The sequence below is a fragment of the Helicoverpa zea genome, chromosome 31 (genome assembly GCF_022581195.2).
Source record: "Helicoverpa zea isolate HzStark_Cry1AcR chromosome 31, ilHelZeax1.1, whole genome shotgun sequence".
NCBI classification, from domain to species: Eukaryota; Metazoa; Arthropoda; class Insecta; order Lepidoptera; family Noctuidae; genus Helicoverpa; species Helicoverpa zea.
This window is the reverse complement of record NC_061482.1, coordinates 661,390-680,120: the sequence shown is the minus strand read 5'-3', so window position 1 is coordinate 680,120 and position 18,731 is coordinate 661,390. Positions and strand designations below refer to the sequence as shown.

The following is an 18,731-nucleotide window of genomic DNA, read 5'->3' as shown; positions in this document are numbered from 1 at the left end:
GGGAGAGTCTGTAACCAAACAAGGATTGGGGCACAACGGCACTACGAACGTAAATTACGAATGCTCTATGACGTCACCAGTCCTAACATAAACCTCGGATTTATTGTACCTTTGCAGCCGAAGAACATCAGACTAAAGTAGTCCATAAACAGTGTATACTTATTCTCACAGTAGTAACATTGTGAAATAGTTACGATATATAATTTGAACTCTAAAAAGTTAGAAAGCTCCCAAGCCTTTATTCCCAATTATGTTGAGGTCGGCTTCCAGTCTAACCGGATGAAGCAGAGTACCAGTGTTTTACAAGGAGCGATTGCATATCTGATCACCTCAACCCAGTTACCCGGGCAACCCGATACCCTTTGGTAAGCCTGGTGTCAGATTTACTGGCTTCAGACTACCCGCAACGACGACAGATGTAAAATTACACCTACATAATATGTGCGTAAAAAGAAAGTATCTTACCTGAGGAATCGTTTCCCAGCGGTCTTCAGCTTATGAGCTCGTGTTTCCTCCAAGAAATCCATATCAAGTGCCTGTTCCTTATTACGAAGGGACTGCTCAAGAGTCTCTATATTCCTCTGAACATCCTCCAAGACATTGTCCTCTGAATCTTTAGGAGATAATCTAGTTAAAGACCCTCTAGAAGACCCAGGGGTTGAGTGGTAGCCAGCAGCTCCGTGGATCGGAACTGGTGCTGATCCTTGAACTGGTATGTTGTGAGAGGACCCCTTCAAGGAGCTGGTCTCACCTCGAAAGAGTTCTTCTTTTAAAATTCCGGTAGGTGGCGTGTAGTACACTTCCATGTCCACAAAGACCTGGGAAAAAGAGACTTATTGTTAAAGATGCAAGGTTGGATTTTAATTGAAAATGCGGTAGTACTTTCAATATTGCCTTGGTTATTAAAGTCTTAGAATATTTTCTAGAATGCAAACGAGCTGTTATTATGCTAGTTTAGTAAACACCTCAGGAAATGCAACAGATGGCGTGTTTCCAACACAAACACTAGATAATTGAATGCCGACCTAGTGGGTTGATACTGAGCACCCAAACTATCTTCGAACAAACAACGTTGTATAATAACAGAGTGAAATTGATTTTGAAATAAGTAGCACTTGAGACATCATGAAAAAATATTCAAGAGCTCAATTATTAAAATAGGATGTAAGTAGTTTTATTTTTATCTATTCTTTACACAAATTGTATATGTAATAGGCTGCCCACATACATCTGAAAACGGGAGCTTTTTGTAGGAGAAAAATAGAATACATTGATAACAATAGTGCAACGCAGACGTCCTACAAAAAACAGTCAGAGAAACCTAGTATCTGTCCCGACCATCTGTCCTACAAAAAGTCTGACATGGGGGCGAAGCCATATTTGCAGCTTAAAAAAGTGTCCTTGCTAAGAAAATCTGTTACAATAATTACGTTATTATGACAAATTATCTGAACAAAGGCCATTGTACTTTACAAAGCACAAGAGAACCTGTGCAAAATATTACAGGCATAGACAAAGACGAAGCGAGCAACAAACTAGCTCTCTTGTTATTCGGCCGAGCACCTAATCAATTCATATTAGCCTGTAGAAGCAACAGTTGGCCCATTTGATACCCGCCGAGGCTACGAGGTCTACCGAATTATCCACGCCTCGCCATTGTGCGCACACAGACTTTACGAGCCTCACGTCACGAGGCCTTCCAGACGTCGTAATAATTAAGCACCCATAACCCAGATTGCATACTCACCTACCTATAATCTTAAATAAATAAATACACAATTCAATATTAAGGTTTTTTCCTTCATTAGTATAATTCGTGAATGTTTATAAAAGTCTTTTGTCGGCTCTTAAATGAGTAAGTTTTCTAAAGAACAATAAAGTCGGTTTGCTTTCAATTTCTTGTTTTTCTAACTTCGATGACCGACAAGTGTTTAGAAAAGAAATGTGAAAATTATTTTTCTTTATTGTTTCGGAAAGGGGTTTGTCGTTTACCTGTCCTTTGTTTTCGACTAACCCCAATTTGCAAAAACTAACTTCGTGTTTGACTAGAATATTTCAAACTAAAACACAGTTACCACTTCTGAGTATTTCAAATAGTTTTAATTGATAGCTCATCTATTTCAAAATATCGCTGTACGTATGCAATTGTTACCTGGAAAAACAAATCCGTATTTTTCTGTGTTTCATTTTACTATTCCGAGAATAAAGCAACAAACATTGATACGAGTATGATTCCGAATAAACAACGAACTAACAAAGGAAACCTTACAAAAATATGCTTCGAAAACTGAACAAAGCAGTCAATAAAATATACACAATATTCAAGCGGCTGAATAAAAACTGCATGAAAAACTTAATTAATCATTTACCTATAGGAAAAAATCTAAAACAACTGATAATTTTTCCTAGTATGAAGCTAATAGAAAAAGCACAAAAAACTTAATTAACTGTTTACAAGAGGATATTACAATTAGAGATGCAGTAAATGGTAATTAAAATTCACAGAAATATACCTGTAAAGAGAAGATATTAAACGCGATAATTAACTTCCTATCAGTAATTATTATACTGTCCGTTTCAATATATACTTAACTCGCACTTTGTAAATTAAAATTAAGACCTCTTTTTTGCGACCTTAGTTGAAAGTAATTATAAATTGCAATAAAAAATATGATATTACGAACAGCTAGTTTCTGAAGTCTTAATTTCTACTGTTTATTCAATTTGCAGCCATTACTCCAAAATCTCGATTTGTATAAAAGTACATATTCCGCGAAAAGTCGGGGTTCAATTTAGTGTAAAATGTCCCGTAATTGTCTCACAGCAGAATGGACACAGTAAGTAATCCACAATTTGAAATGGGAAAAAGATTTTTTGAAATCTACAGAAAGAATAAAAGCCGCCTTGTCGTTTTCCCAATGACACAAAGAGCGACTGCCTCCTCAACCCAGTTACATGAGCAACCCAATAAATTGGTACCCTTTGGTAAGACTGGTTGTCAGACTTACTGGCTTCTTACTACCCGCAATGCCAAAGAAGTTCAATGCTGGGACCTACAGTTTAACGTGCCCTCCGAAACACAGTCATTGGTGGTTTAAGATATACTAAGAAAATACATACAAACTTAGAAAAGTTGCGTTGGTACTTGCCTACGAACCCACACTCTCACACTTGAGAGGTATGTTCTTTATTCAAAAGGCCAAAAGCCTTATTGTATTTGTCCTTTTAAAAGGCACATTGACATATGGCAGGCTTTGTGAAAGCAAAACAGAAGTATTTTTTGTAGCTATTGGCTCGACTGTTTGACCGATACTGAGTTTTGATTGACACAACACAACTGTGACGAACAGAGGGATCAAAGGAATAAAATGTACTGGTTTCTGGTGAAACAATGTTCTTTGTTCCCGGTATTTACTGTGTACTGTTGAATGTAACATACTTATGTAAAGAGAGGTGACATAACGACAAAATAAAGCGCTTTAAAAATTCATGTTATGTTGTAGGGTAAATTGTTTTGAGATGAAATGAAAATAAAACATTTTTTTTACGTGTCTGACTTCAGGGATAATAATAATTATGCATAAAAATATTTTATTTTCGCATATTAAAATTCATTTATTATATTTTTTCACGTCACAGTCTTGCTTGCTCTTTAACAAAGGCAGCCTAGAATAATACCTTAAAATTTAAAATATACAAATCAGCACATATCTCTGTTTGAAGATAGTACTCCGCACCGCTTACGGATAGCTTAGTCTGCGTAAATTGGAACGTACGTCAGCGAGTCTGTTTCTGTTTAATGTACAATTTTCCATCTCGAGTTACGTGATACACGGACGATTCCACTGTGGAAACTGCGCTACTAGAAGTTCTGTCTGTTTGTTGGTTTGTTTGTTTGTTCATTCACATGGTTGTGTGCAATTCATTAGCTCTCGTTGCAGTTTGTTTAATGATGGAGAGTTTTATTTTACTTTTCTTGCCGCAACTGACGAATTCAGTTGCCTTTTCCACATAAAATAATTTATTTACACGGCGTATAATTTTAGAAAGAAAGTGCTACCTTCAGTGGAGGTTTCAGAGCTGCACCTACGTATTATGGCGTTGCATAAATGCTGGGGCGACAATCCCTTCATTAGTTTAATTGTAGGCAAAGTCCCATCATAGCACGTCAGAATCTGAGAAAATGCCAGCTGTTTATTGTTACCTCATAATTTCTTTCACACTAATACGTCATTAGATAGTCGATAAACACTAGACACTGTTTAGAATGACTTCTGTGACGTGTGGCTATAATTTGCTAGTTGACACTAACAATCAGTAGACACGTTTTCAGGCACCGCCTTTTCAACTGCGTCGAAGAATAAAGAAAACAAAAGAATTCTGTAATATGCAGCTTTCGATACCCACACGAGGACGAATGAAAGTCACGTCGTGAAAAATGCATATTGTGTGAAAGTCGATATGGTTAGAAAGAATGGTACTTGTGAGATGACAGAAAATAAAAGAGCATGGGAGGACAAAACGTAATGCACCGACCACAAATAAAATTAGAGTAAGGTCAGAAGGATGACGACGACACACTATACATTTGAAATTAATTAAAATCTGAAAAAACTAAGTCTGTTAGCTCCGTATCTATTTATTACTTCACTATATGCCTAAGTTTACATTACACAAATAAATAAAGTATTAAAACTCAAGGCTATTTAAAAATAGAAAATTGCGTTACGAAAACAATTTTGAAGTGGGTGCATCAAAATACTCCTTCGAAAAAACATCCTACATGTCTAGCCTGTTCATCAAAAAACAGCTTCTAAAACCTTGCAAAGGCGTATTCTCATTAGTTCGCTAAAAATAACTATGTAAAGGGATTTCTTGAGTTAAAATCGAGTTTCTTGAGATGTCGGCGTAATGGGTAATACCTTGCTGGGTATATGGTAACGACGTTGTAATGGGGCGGGAAGCTGTCTAAAATATATAACCTGTAACAATGGTTTTCTTAGGGGAAATATCTGCAGGCGTTCTCATTTAGATTGTGTAGCTTTCGTGTTTATGCTAAGCTTGCTATATTAGAGGTATATCAGTGGGAATCGTGTGGGTCTGTATGTCTATGTGTGTTATAGAAGAAATTTTATTTTGGACTGATAAGTATGAGCTTTAATGTGAGGAAATCACAATCTTTTCAATATTAATTCAAGTATCACTGCATAGTATATATAAAAAAGCGGCTTCTGTCCCTATATCTCTATGTAAGCTTAAATCTTTAAAACTACTAGAACTAATAGATATAGTAATTGAAGAGGAAGGTTCATATGTATAATAATATCCACAAAGTCGTGAAGAAATACTGTTACCCGTGCGAAGCCGGGGCAGGTTGCTAGTAAATCATAAACACGTTTTTTTCTTGTGGACGTAGCGAAACTCGTCTAGTTTTGCTAAAGGCATTACACACGATTTTAATGCAATCAAAAATAGCCACAGCGTCAGTTATTAACATTCGTTCCAAAGGACGATGTTCCCCTGCAGTAAAAACTACGTTAAAACGAATAACTAAGGTAAATGTTTAATTTTCTCATCCACTTCAACTCACAAACTGCTTTAGAAATTAGTTGGTGAACCCTGTAAAATCTAACTCACCCGGCAAATAAATATTTGCTTGAAACTTTAATGAAAACTATGAATTTTGTTATGCTATTCGGCAGAACATTTGTCTCAGATTTACGTGAAAAACTGATTGATACATAATATCCTAACAAAAGTGATAAGTATATATTTTCGTCTAAGCATGTAGTAATATTTTCATCTTTTGGCAGCTTCGTCTTTCTTTATCTTTGCAATGCATGGTTCAAAGTCAACGTCATTTTTTAATTTCAAACAGGCCTAGCAAAGCTTTTTCGAAACGTCTAGCTAGTTACACCTAAATTCTTAGTCTTTCTAGTCTACGATAAAAGGAGAACATTTAGGTGCCTCGAAATAAGAATCAAACAGTGTTCGCACCAATAGCAGCCTCCGGCTTCGCCCGGGGCCGGCTTTAACAAGCCATTGTCGACTACAAGACAATTCATTAAGTTCTCTTTTGTGCAACTACTCAATAACTTTAAGGCTTATATCCGCAGACTGCAAACTTTTAGTCGGCCGACAGTTTATTTGGGCTTTTAAGTCAGTATCAAGACGAATGGTGATATGCACATCACCTCATCATCATCATCTCCCGAGCTTGCTCCCAACTACGTTGGGGTCGGCTTCCTAACTGTATGCAGCTGATTACCAGTGTGCCACAAGGAGCGACTACCTATCTGACCTCAATCCAGTTACCCGGACAACCCAATGCCCCTTGGTAAGACTGGTTGGTTACTGGCTTCTGACTACAATTTTCGAACGATCAGCTAATTTTCAGACAGCCTAAAAACTTTAATTTTCTTTAAAAAAAAATGATCAACTGTCGGCCAACTGTTTAGTCTCCGATCTGCGGGTACTTTAAGGCATCGTTCAGACCAAACGTATTGTCAGCCGCTGACTGTGAGCGCGCGTTACGCAGTTTATTGCTTTTCCATATATATTGAAATTGTTGTTCACACCGTACCGACTATACGCTATTACGTCGTCTGTTGTCGCTGACTCTCAGTGGCCGATTATTTTACTACGCGACTATGCACGGTGGACGCGGATTGGCTACGCGGACGCAGTTGCCGAATAGCGCCGCTCCGCCGCTCGAGAAACAAACTTCAATGAGGACAGACGTGACACGTGACACCTCGCGATGTTCGACACCGAAAAGTTTATTGAAGAAGTACATTCTAGAGAATGTATTTGGAATGCGAATTCAGAAGAATCTAGTGATAGAAACTTACGAAGATGCGCTTGGGAAGACATAGCATCTGTTATGTATGAAGATTGGGGGGTTCAAATACTGAGCTCTTTTATGTGTAGAATAGTCAGCCGCTCAGCGTACGCATCTAGTGTGAACCTACACGAGCCTATTCTTTTGTTCACACATGTAGCGCATCGTACGCTATAGCTTATTGTCGGTTTGGTGAGTACGCTTACTGCAGATTGAGTCGACGTTCACACTGGGGCAGACAGTGAGTATACTCACAGTAAGCGGCGGACAATACGTTTGGTGTGAACAATCCCTAAGGCTTACTGGATTGTACTCTTTGTCGGCATTGTGGAAGCTCTGATTGGTGCTCAGTATTCTTTGTACTTCGCTTTTTAGTGTCTGTTCAGTTGGATTTGTTCCGTAGAATGAAGCAATCGATTTGGTGAGAGATTGTGATGCAACCTTTTCGATGTGTGAAGGTTTTCACTGCCTAAAATATTAAGTGTTGATAGCCAGATCTATAATCAGGTATTACTCTGGCTGCAGTTGAGTAGCTACCAGTATTTACATGTCTATCAGAGACAACCTTAGCTACCTACCTACATTATGTAAAATTATTAAACATACAAGTGAAATACAAATGAGCTAATATTTTGTCTGTGAAAATCCCGGGTTGTAGATGTTGATTGAAAACTGTAACTCATAGTTTACAAAATTAAGTTAGCATACTAATAGTTTTATCAAAAAAGCTATTAAAATTCAAAATGATATTAAAATTCAGCTGTAGTTTTTCATCGGCAACGTAAATAAAACTAAAAATTGAAGTGATATTTCAACGTTCATGTCAACTATGGCCGTAGGGTTTTGTGTACAAACACGGAACGAATAGAAATTATATTGTGGACAATATTTTCCATTGTGATTATAGCATACGAGTAGTTATTTACAATATTGTAAACCTAATACATTGATGCGATGGCGTAGCAGTTGTAATTTTGGTTAGTTTGTATTAGACTAGGCACATAGGTTTGATATCCGGACTGTGTGATTTGTAAGTAATAAGTAGGTATAAGTTTACATAGGTATAAATTAGTGGACAGTCATAAGGTAAGCATGAACATTTTTATGACTTTTACTAATAGACAAGTGACTGAAAAGATATGTCTGTGATAGATATACCTATCTAATGATATCATGACATTGATGCTACGTAAGTATTATATGATGTATCACAATCACGAAAATGTTACTTACCGCTTTGAGCTACCAGTTGAGATAGTATTTACCTAGTAAAGTTAGTTGAAAGCAGACAAAAGCGAGCAAAACTTAGGACACAGCTCGTCCTGTTCAAACTCTACGTCATCAAAACAATGTCAAAGTTTTGTACAAAATATGTAAACAGTACAAAAATAAACTACGTTTACTCATTAGGTAATATTTAAAAATACGTACTTCATTGACTTGGGTAAATATTTACGTGTATAGATGTAAGCCGTGGGCACGTTACGTTATTTTCCTCGGGGATCGAGACGAACAACAAACGGCAAAAAATCGTACACATAAACATTATTTTTATTTCGACCGTACGATAATACGTGGAACTGGAATCCTAATCGTAAATCGTAAGTTGAAAATTCGAATGGAGTTCGAATTGTGAATCAAAATATCTGAATCGATAACTTGCAGGTATGGAAGCGAAAATATTTTTTTTGTGATTTCACCGTAGGTACTGTAAGTTCACCACATTTCCTAAAACCCAGTACCCATCATCAGGGTGTCCTCATCCTCTGCCTAGCCTTTTCCCAACTATGTTGGGGTCGGCTTCCAGTCTGACCGGATTCAGCTGAGTACCAGTGCTTTATAAGAAGCGACTGCCTATCTGACCTCCTCAACCTTCTTACCCGGGCAACCCAATACCCCTTGGTTAGACTGGTGTCGGACTCACTGGCTTCTGAATACCCGTAACTACTGTCAAGGATGTTGAATGACATCCGGGACCTACAGTTTAATGTGCCATCCGAAACACAGTCTTTGGTGTCCAAGACTTAAGTACATACCTACAAACTTAGAAAAGTTGCATTGGTATTTGCCTGACTTGGAATTGACCCCACACTCATACTTGAGAGGTTTTCTCTTTACCCACGACTTTCAGTGCCAACTCTTTCAACCAGATGTAGGTACTAAATCGCTTTGAGAGATAGGGACGATAAATGACATATATTCTAACAGGTAACATTGCAACGACTATATATAGATGTCAATTAAATTGTCGCACTCGTGTAGGCCCTGTAGGTAACAAGCAAACTAGCAATATACGCACGAGGTGTGAGCCGGCACGTCTCGGTGCAACCCACACGTGTCCTGAGCTAATCATTGCGATCTATAGGTATTGAATGTTATTATTGGAAACACTTAAAGTTTACCTACTGTTCATTAGTAGTATATTATATACAAAATTATAAATTGGTTTTAAGAAGTTACTCTTAGTTACGCTGTAGAAGAATTTTCCTGCAACCATACAATATTATGTACGGAAAAGTGGTGGTTCAAAATTCTTAGACATTTTTTGTATCGGAATATACCACCACAAAAAAATGTGTTCTTGATGCGTGCTTCCTTTTGCCAAAAGCATTTGAGCACATAAGAAAGCGTCTGCTTGCACGGCAAGTCATACCTTTCAGACTTCAGGTTCAGAAGAATGTATCTTTTCATAATGTATGGCTATTCCTATTGTTGTATGTACAATGCAATCTTACTTTTATTTACAAAAGAAAACACACGTAAGCAGGTATATCCTTTTACATTTATTACTATTAAATAACTTAACGGTACCTACCACTGTAATTAAGTAAATTTTAAACACGATATAAGTACAACCTCACTTTGTTTCGTGTTCACGAGTAATGACCACTTTTAATTCACTATACGGAATCACGCACATCATTGTATTTCAACTACGACACTGTGTTGCGAAATTACTATGTAATTACGACACGGTGACGCATCGTGTCAGACTGTGCTCGAGTTAAAAGTGTTCGGATTTGTACAATCTTTCCGAAATTAATTTAGCTTATTTGTGAAGGGTGGGAGTTACAAAAAGGGCTGAGTTGTAAGATAAATGGCTTGCTTTCAAGGTGTAGGCATTTGTAATACATTATGTCTACGTACAACGTACTTATATGGTTTACAGGCAATGTTTGTTCAAAATTTCCGCATAGGTATGTGTATATGGACGGTTGTTGATTTAGCAAAAACAAATATATAATAATATGCCTATTGATCCACCACATTGCTTGTTTTGTAATGAAAATTAAATAGTTAGTATTATTTGATTAACTAATTTCACAGTTTTAATTGTTTGAATAGATAACATAATTTCGACTGTTATGTGTTCCTGGGTCTTTGTGTCAAGCATCGGAGCTTTTCATATGATTCTTTTTATAGATAAAATATTTAAAAGTTTCCCTAGTTTACCCTAGTTTACTACGCGCATCCCTTAAGTCTAGTCTTACTTTCGTCGATAGATGAACTGTCTTACATTGAAAGAATTAGTCAAACCGGCCAGAGATTCGAGATTGGCGCGATCAAAATGACAAACTCATTGGTTGACAAATGACAAACAATGCCAGGTTCCTAGTCCTGATATCGGTGCTATAGGCAAATTGGTCAACAATGTCCTGCGAGGCGTGCCTGATCCCCTGAATATTCAACCTTTATTTACTCTGCTGCAGCCCAATAAACACTACACTTTGTTTTCCGTGCAAAACATTTTTTGCATCAGTTTTTACATTTTACATCCATAACATTAATCCTACCATTTTAGCAGTTTCCCAAATACATTTCGCATTATATTTAAAGCTGATACAAGCTTTTAGTAAAACTGAAAATAAAATTACCATGAACTGAAATAGTTGGGCTTTTATGAAAATATTTAGTTGAAGAGTTACGAGTAAAAAGTACTTACAGGTAGAAGCTGAAAAACTGAAAATGTCGGAATGTCGAACAGTACTCGCTCGAAATGAATTCCGTGTCGACATTAAAAAGTGATCAAAAAAACTTCTTAACACTTGAAGCGAATGTTTTTATTTGCTTTTTGAGCGTCGATTAAAGAATGCAGAATACTTTCAGTGTATTTCCTTTAAATCATTTTGATACTGGCAAAAGCAAATGATAAACTGTTTGATATTATTTAACATCACGGACGACATAAATCAACAAAACTTATTTTATTGATTTACCTATGGTAAGTTTTCTTTGTAGGTTTTATTTATTTTGAAAAGTTTGTTAAATTAGATGTTGTGATAGGTGCCCAAGGAAAAAACGGGACCCTATTATTTACTCAGATTAGGTGTCTATCTGTCCGTCCGTCTGTGCTAAACAGGTAAAATTTTTCACTGATGATGATGACATAACTAATAATATTACCTCTATACCAACAAACCCTGAAAACTATAGAACACCATAAATATGGGAGCTCCCGTTCGTCAAAGTGATTTTTTGACCGTTTTATAAAAAATGGTACGGAAACGTTAGTTGTCCGTCTTACATTTGTCCGGTTTTGAGTCGCGGTACAACCGGGTAGGTACAAAAAAGAGGCATTGAGAAGAGATGACACCATTATTCAGTCGGAACAATAATCACAAATAACAAAGAGACTGATTAAGCTTCAGCTATGTGAATAGCTCTCCGCGCAGTCGGTAGTCTTGGTCCATTACTTTATATTAATATTTGTTCTCGCAAGATTAGCGAGGGGACGCGGCTAATTATTTCAATTAAGCGTACCTTTTTGTAATGTTAAGGTGTTTGCAGTCTGACTTAATTTTAGAATTCTGGCTGTAATACTTTTGTTTTTTACGTTTTCTTGTTCGACTGAAATAGCGATCTTATTTTGAAACTGATTATACAATATTTTCAGGGTTTATATTCGTAGATGTAACTTTTATTAGGTTTCTCTCCTTATTTAGGTTTTATACTTAAAGTCGTCAATTATGTAAAGCAAGAACAATTACATAACTTAACAAGATAAAACATTCTTTAGACTTCACTTTCTATAGATGTGAGGCTTCGAACAAAACACACCACATTGCAATACAGGTATACTCATGTATTCACAGCTGAAACACTGAAGTAATAACAATGAAGTCGCATACGGACGTGCATACTACAAACTTTTAGTCGGCCGACTGTCTGGTTGGGCTCATAAATCAGTATGCAGATGATTATAAAGACCAGGTATTTGGCCGGTAATTTCCGACTGACGATGTTGTTTTAATTCACGATTTTCTTTAGGGCTTATTACACTTTACTAATTCAGTCGTCTAAATGATTTAGTCACTAAATTCAGACAAATGTAATCGCATTCAGGAAGGTAGGTTTCTAAATTTAGGAAAAAGTACGGCTACTGACTCACTAAATCATTTAGAAATCTAATTAGAGTCGAATTTAGGAAAGTATGATCGCATTTGGTCAATTTAGTCGGTGTGCAGCACTTTCGGCGAGTGGATGTATCAATATGTCGCATGCCGTTTGTTATTTGAAAAATTGAGAATGGCGACGAAAGAAAAAGACGTTTTAGGTCATATAATCGAACTTTAACATGTATAAATAGCCGAACTGGTTTCAGGGATAATTATTGACAGCAAGGATTGAGATATTAGAGAACTGTATTTCAAATCTTGGTATGAATTCCCTGTTGCAAGAAATCGTAATGTTACTATATACTAATCTTTGTTTTGCACTAACACTGTCTCTTAAAAAAGTATTTTGTTTTTGTATATATGGTGTCACAAGACTTAGTAAAATATCGAACGATCTTGAATCCATTCGAAGATAATTTCTGAAGTCTGCCGGTTCTAAAACACCCATTATATTCATGTTTGATAACTTGTCTCGCAGTAATAAATATTCCTTGACCCACGTCTTTCTTTTCTTTTCCTTTATTTTGATGGACCCAACGGCCACAGCCACGGCGAGGCCAATTTTTTGATTTTTGGACAGCGCTGGATCATTTTATTTATAAACGTCCGCCTTTGTTGCATTTCAGCAGGCAACTGATTTAGTAACTATATTTAGAGCAGTGTGATTAGAAGCTTCTAATTTCGTTCTTTTTCTGAATCCTAATTAGGCTACTAAAGGACATTGTTCAATTTTGGCCTAAGAACCGATGTGAATATAAATTATACTATAATTTTTATTTATTTTTATATTGTTTGAAACATATTTTAGTATTCCACGGACACTTCAAATAAATAAATTCCAAATAAAAAGTAGGGTCACAATTATTGATGCCTTATAAAATGTTTCCGTCAGCCAGTGCTGCCAGTTTCGGAAGTTTTCGGGATTTCGGTAAATACGGATCGAATTGAGACCCTACTTTCCGAAGTCGGTTATTAAAATTAGTTGGTAACACTTTATTCATTTAAATACCTAAACTGACTAGCTAGAAAAAAGCTAGTATTCTGTATAATGTTTTAAGATGGTTTTGAGCGAATCGCGAATTTCTAGCTTGGCATTCGAGTAGGATTATAGTTTTCGTAATTGGCAACACTGGTGTACTTCAGTCAGTTTGCTAGAAGTCAGTTTGATTGGTTTGATTGCTTTGCGACTATCGTTTCTTTTGTGATTTTCTATGCGTTTCATGGTTTTATTCTAACAACTTTGGCTTGATTACGGACTCCGATTAGATTGCGTACTTGGTAGACTCGGCTTTGTGTAAAGAACTGGATTTTACTAGCATTTTCGGATATTGCTCCGTCTGTGATCGAATTTAGTTATATTATAATTACAACAATGGATGCAGAATATAGTATATTGTATAAATTGTGGATCTGCTGGAGGTTCTTTGGTATTAGAAAACGAAGATATACTTCGTTGCATACAACAATGGACTGTTCCCCGTATGGTAAGTGGTCTACGAAAGTGTTTTTCTAATTTTGATAAGAATGTTACTACCTACTTATGTTTTCATAAGCACACAATTTCTCGGTTTTCAAATCAATTGCCACAATTGCAAGTTACTTGATATTTACTAATGATTTTTTGTATTTATTATTACAGGTTGAAGCTCATGACCTTATATGTACGACGTGTTGGTCTGAAGCAGTCGAGCATAATAAGATGCAATGCACTGTTGGACGCAATTGTGTACTTTGTAAGAAGCTCCTACCATCAGGCATACTGTTGCAATTGTATCGTTGGGCGTAGAACAGTGGGCTGTTGTGCCCACATAATGACTATTATCTGGTATTTAAGCTGGGCGAGATACCAAAGCTCAGTTCTTAGATATATTATTGAGAAATATTGATGATTAAAAACCTTTAATTGAATATAAATATTGTTTTTATTGCACATCCTCGAAAACCTCTTTCATTGTTATTGGTAAACCTTACTTTAACTGTTAAATTATTTTGTGTGGTAATGACATTTTTAGTATGGTCTGTGCCTTCTTGGTAATAGACCGCGGGTTCGATTCCCGCCTTATGGCATGTAGATAGCTAGGTAACTGTCTAATATAAAAGTAGTAACAATCATTTAAATAAATAATTCTCCATCGTAATAATATCGATATTTTATGAATTGTGGTGAATGGAACTCTTCCATTTTGGAAACTTATGCGTTTTATCACAAATCCAAAGTGGATTCACTATATATTAAGAAACGTAACGTTGAAAGCAAAAGCGTTTAGGTAGTTGTTTTTCATAAAAATTCTAAGCATTTATGAAAACTAGTCACACGCCCCGTCTTCGCACGGTGGCAATGTAAAACCTTGGTGTAAACCTTCCTCTTGACCTACTCTATCTATTAAAAAAAATCGCACCCAAATCCATTGCGTAGTTTTAAAGATCTAAAGCATTCAAAGGGACAGACAGAAAATGCAACTTTATAAAATGATCATTGTCAAAGAATTATCTTAAACTTGACTATTTACTATCTCTTTTCCTAGTATCTAGTAGAGTAGTCTTTTCCTAGATCTAGAAGAGAACATATAGAGCTGTACATAGTATTGTTGATTTTTTGTATAGTGTAGTTTGATAATACTACTCTGATATTTCACGCAAGCTTGGTTATTTTTTATTTATAACCTCAAAATATTAACTTTTTTCGTAATTATTTTAGTTTCCTGAAGTGTCCGTTCGTGAAAACTTATTTCATAGGATTCCATATAATTTTAAGAGTTTATAGAAGTCACTTTCCATTCGAACGGTTCTTAGGCAGAACATGTATGGAGCCGGAACAATGTCCTTTAATAAAGTGTAATAAGCCCTTTTGAAATAAATTGCCTACCATCGTGCCAACCGTTGCCCGACTATTTAGTCCGTAGTCTGCGAGTGCGCTAACTTGAACTACTAAAACTTAAAGTTTATTATAATTAGGCCCCCACTTGTTTCCATTTATAAGACCGGGTGCACGGAAATGCTCTTACTGTTAAAAGGCGTGCTGTTCATTCGACATGCTAAAAACTATGCAGGTGTACGAGTACCTACATATGCAAGTATGCATGGAAGCAAATGTGCAAAGTTGTGAAGTTAAAATGGCGGGGAAAGTACTTCAATTTGCTTCGAAACGCGATGGTGACAGAATCGATGGAGACGATATGTTAAGTTATTTTTAACTTTTGTGTAGTTACATATACTTAGCTAATGGTACCTATGTTTGTTTATTATTTTTTGTCAGTTTGTTATTTCGTGGTTTTTTGATCTATAAAACTTAAGTCTTCACTTTTAATCATGACTTGAAAGGTTCCATTTGTCATAGTAGGTATAAACGCTAAGTAGCATATAAACAAATTCATTAATTAAAATCGTTTTAATTATATAAATAACGAGAACGTGGTAATACCTATATCAAAGTTTACACAAAGTTTTTCGAAGCTTACACTGTAATGTCATGAAAACAGCCGCTTCAGGCGTTATTGGTGAAACAATAAACTAACACTTGGCCCCCAGCCAACTGCCAGGCCATACACTTCAGGCGCGCAACAAGTAACCCATTGAAATACAGCGCCTGAAACTGTTCGTGGAAACTTACACTTTCAAAAATATGTTCAGGCTTTAAAATTAATTGAATACTAGGTACTATCTGAGGTTTTAAGGCCTTTATTGTAGATAGGAAATTATCAAATGATCTCTATCGCAATGGGTGTAAGGCTTTCATTCTTCTGATGCCTTTTATGTACCAGGACCGCGGTTACTCTTTCGAACAATCCCGCAGCCCCGACAGGGCACTTTAGCACCAACAATTAATTTAAAACCACTGACATTATCAAACACCGCAAATTCAAAATGTCAAGGTTTTATCCACTTTAAATCATAAAACCATCATGTAGGTGACAAATCAATTAATTGATCCGTATTTACATCCAATATGGCTGCGTTGGTCAGCCATCGAAGTTAAAACAACGCTGAAAGCCGTGATATGTTTAATTGAAATTCCATTAGCAAATGCCAGACATTATAATTAAGCACGGTAGTTAAATTCTGGGGTGTTCATTATACAGAACAATGTTATTTAGTGGCGCAACATTTTTGGAATTATAACCTATTTCGTGTTTGTGGTTTGAACTGTTTAGATGTTGTTTATGTAGTAAAATGTTTATGCGTAATTTGAGTTTTAGTTGGATTTTTGAAACGTAATATATGTTATTTGTTCTTCAAAGTATTTTTATTTCCATTGAGGTTAGTGTTGGGCACGATTCAGCAATAGGACATCGGATAGAAAGAAGGTAGCTTTTTCGAAGAGTATCTAGGGAGGAGTCATGGCATTCTTCCACGTGACACAGGTCCTCATCGGCCACGGTTGTTTCGGAAGGTGCCTGCATCAGATCAGGCGGGAGCCGGCCCTGATTCAAGCCATAGTCCGGGGCGAGAGGGAATGGGATGCCGTCGCCTTCTTTTGCGGAGCAGTCATGCTAGAGGAGGAGGCGGTGGAGCAATTAAGAACCGCTTGTACCGCTCAACGAAGCCGTCGCGGTGGACATGAAAGACACCACGGGCGCCTGGTGTCGAGAGATGATTCCCGGCCACTTTACGCGTAGGTCTGTGGGCGATGAAATTCATCTTCCTATTCCTGATGTTGGCGGCGCTTATATCCTGACGAAAAAATATCATGACACTGACAATTTTCTTATAATCAATTAAAATTCTCATTCATTCGACACAAGAATAACACCTGAATTAGAAATTACACGAAACAATTTGTTTCAGTGAGCGCGACTTTTGAATGCTGCAAAAGGAATTAATTAAGCATGAAATGACTGGATCCTACGGGATCCAAAGTCATTAGGTTTGCTGTTGCTGAACATAGTCGCACAATATTGTTCCAGAATTTTCGGGCTGTTTCTAAAGGGGTAATATGTCGGTGTTGTCAACTGGGATGGTGACGTCACGGGAGATATACAGGCTGAATTGTTTCAAGCTTTGTGCACTAAACTTTGCCGTCTGTTAAGGCTAAAACTTACATGAAGAGAGTATTTTGCATAGATATTTTGTGACTGGCAAAAATTTTTTATACTTAGGTACATATCGTTTTAATTTCTTTATTGCACACCATTTTTTAATGGCAAGTAGCCTATATTTAATGCTCCAATGATAAAATTGTGCCTTGTATTCCTCCTTGTATTGAGTCATAAGATAGAAAATACCATAAAGATATTATAATACATGCACACACATATGTATAGACACATCTATGATGGTCGTTCTGCAGAGTGGTGAAACTTTTGAAGTGAACACATTTATGTTAGCGATTTCAACTTTGAATGCACTCACATTTGCTTGAACAAGTTTCGATTCGACTTATCAAACACTTGGAGAAACAAGTGCCAAGGGAAAATGGAATAAATACGCCAATAATGCTATTTCTATACTTACTAATATTATAAAGAGTATGAGTATTTTTGTTTGTTTGTAATGGATATACTCAAAATCTACTGTACCGAAATAAGAAAAACATTCACTGTTGGAAAGCTACACTCTTACCCAGTAACATAGGCTATAAGTATTTTATCCCGATACGGTCAATATGTATTCCCGCAGGACAAGCGCTAAACCTCGGGAAGACGGCTAGTGTAAAATAATCTAAGATTCCATATTGACTTGAAAAACGATAAGTACGTTATTTTGATACATACTTGTAGTGTTTTGTTTATATTGCTCAGTAGGTCACATAACAAAACAATTCAACGTGATTAAAACCATCCCACTCGCACTATTTAAATAGAACCTCTTCGTGTCTAGAACAGACGAGAAAGGTCAGGTTCCATTCAGTTAGTAAACATAGTTATTTACTTCAAAAAGCTCCGAGTCCGAGTTTATTCACCAACGGGACATCTGCAGATTCTGAATTAATTTTATAATTTACTCCAGCTGCTATCTATGCATATTTCTCAGAATCCTTGCAAAGTTAAGTTATTTACATTTGAAAGGTTAATGATGAAGAATAAATATTTTTTTGTAGCAAATGTGACATAATAAATCCCTACTATTATAATATTATGAACGCGACAGTAATTCTAACGGAAGGACTCGTTATGACAAGTCGGTTACCCATCCATGAACCAACCGCGTCAAACGTTGTTTAACTTTTTGATAGAATAATACTCAATTTTGACTCACGAGCTTTAAGGGAACATATTATCTGATAGTTACAGGTATATTGTTAGAACTAAATGGGCCGAAACAAACCAGCTTTACGTGGCTCCACAAACTATAGCAGGCATATATTTTAATGAATGTATGGGAATGGGCACAGTACGGTTTGTTCCCAACGCGGTCATTTAGTTACTTGCCACGTTCTGCAACGCTGCAGGCGATGCTGTGAACAAATAACTCCCCGGCGAGCTGACTGAACAGGTCAATTTTATTTTCATTACAGAGAAAAATATTAAAAACCTAAAACTAATACCAGTGTTTCT

At 36.5% G+C, this 18,731-nt stretch overlaps 1 protein-coding gene across 1 annotated transcript in view; it reads right to left on the bottom strand.

The window, feature by feature from the left end:
• The window catches only part of LOC124644822 (otoferlin-like), a 154,704-nt gene that overhangs the window by 64,701 nt on the left and 71,272 nt on the right, over window positions 1–18,731 (bottom strand). Inside the window, exon 4 of the mRNA XM_047184420.1 lies at window positions 466–818. Within this exon, the coding sequence (XP_047040376.1) occupies window positions 466–818 (353 nt within the window). The remainder of the gene's footprint in view (window positions 1–465; window positions 819–18,731) is intronic.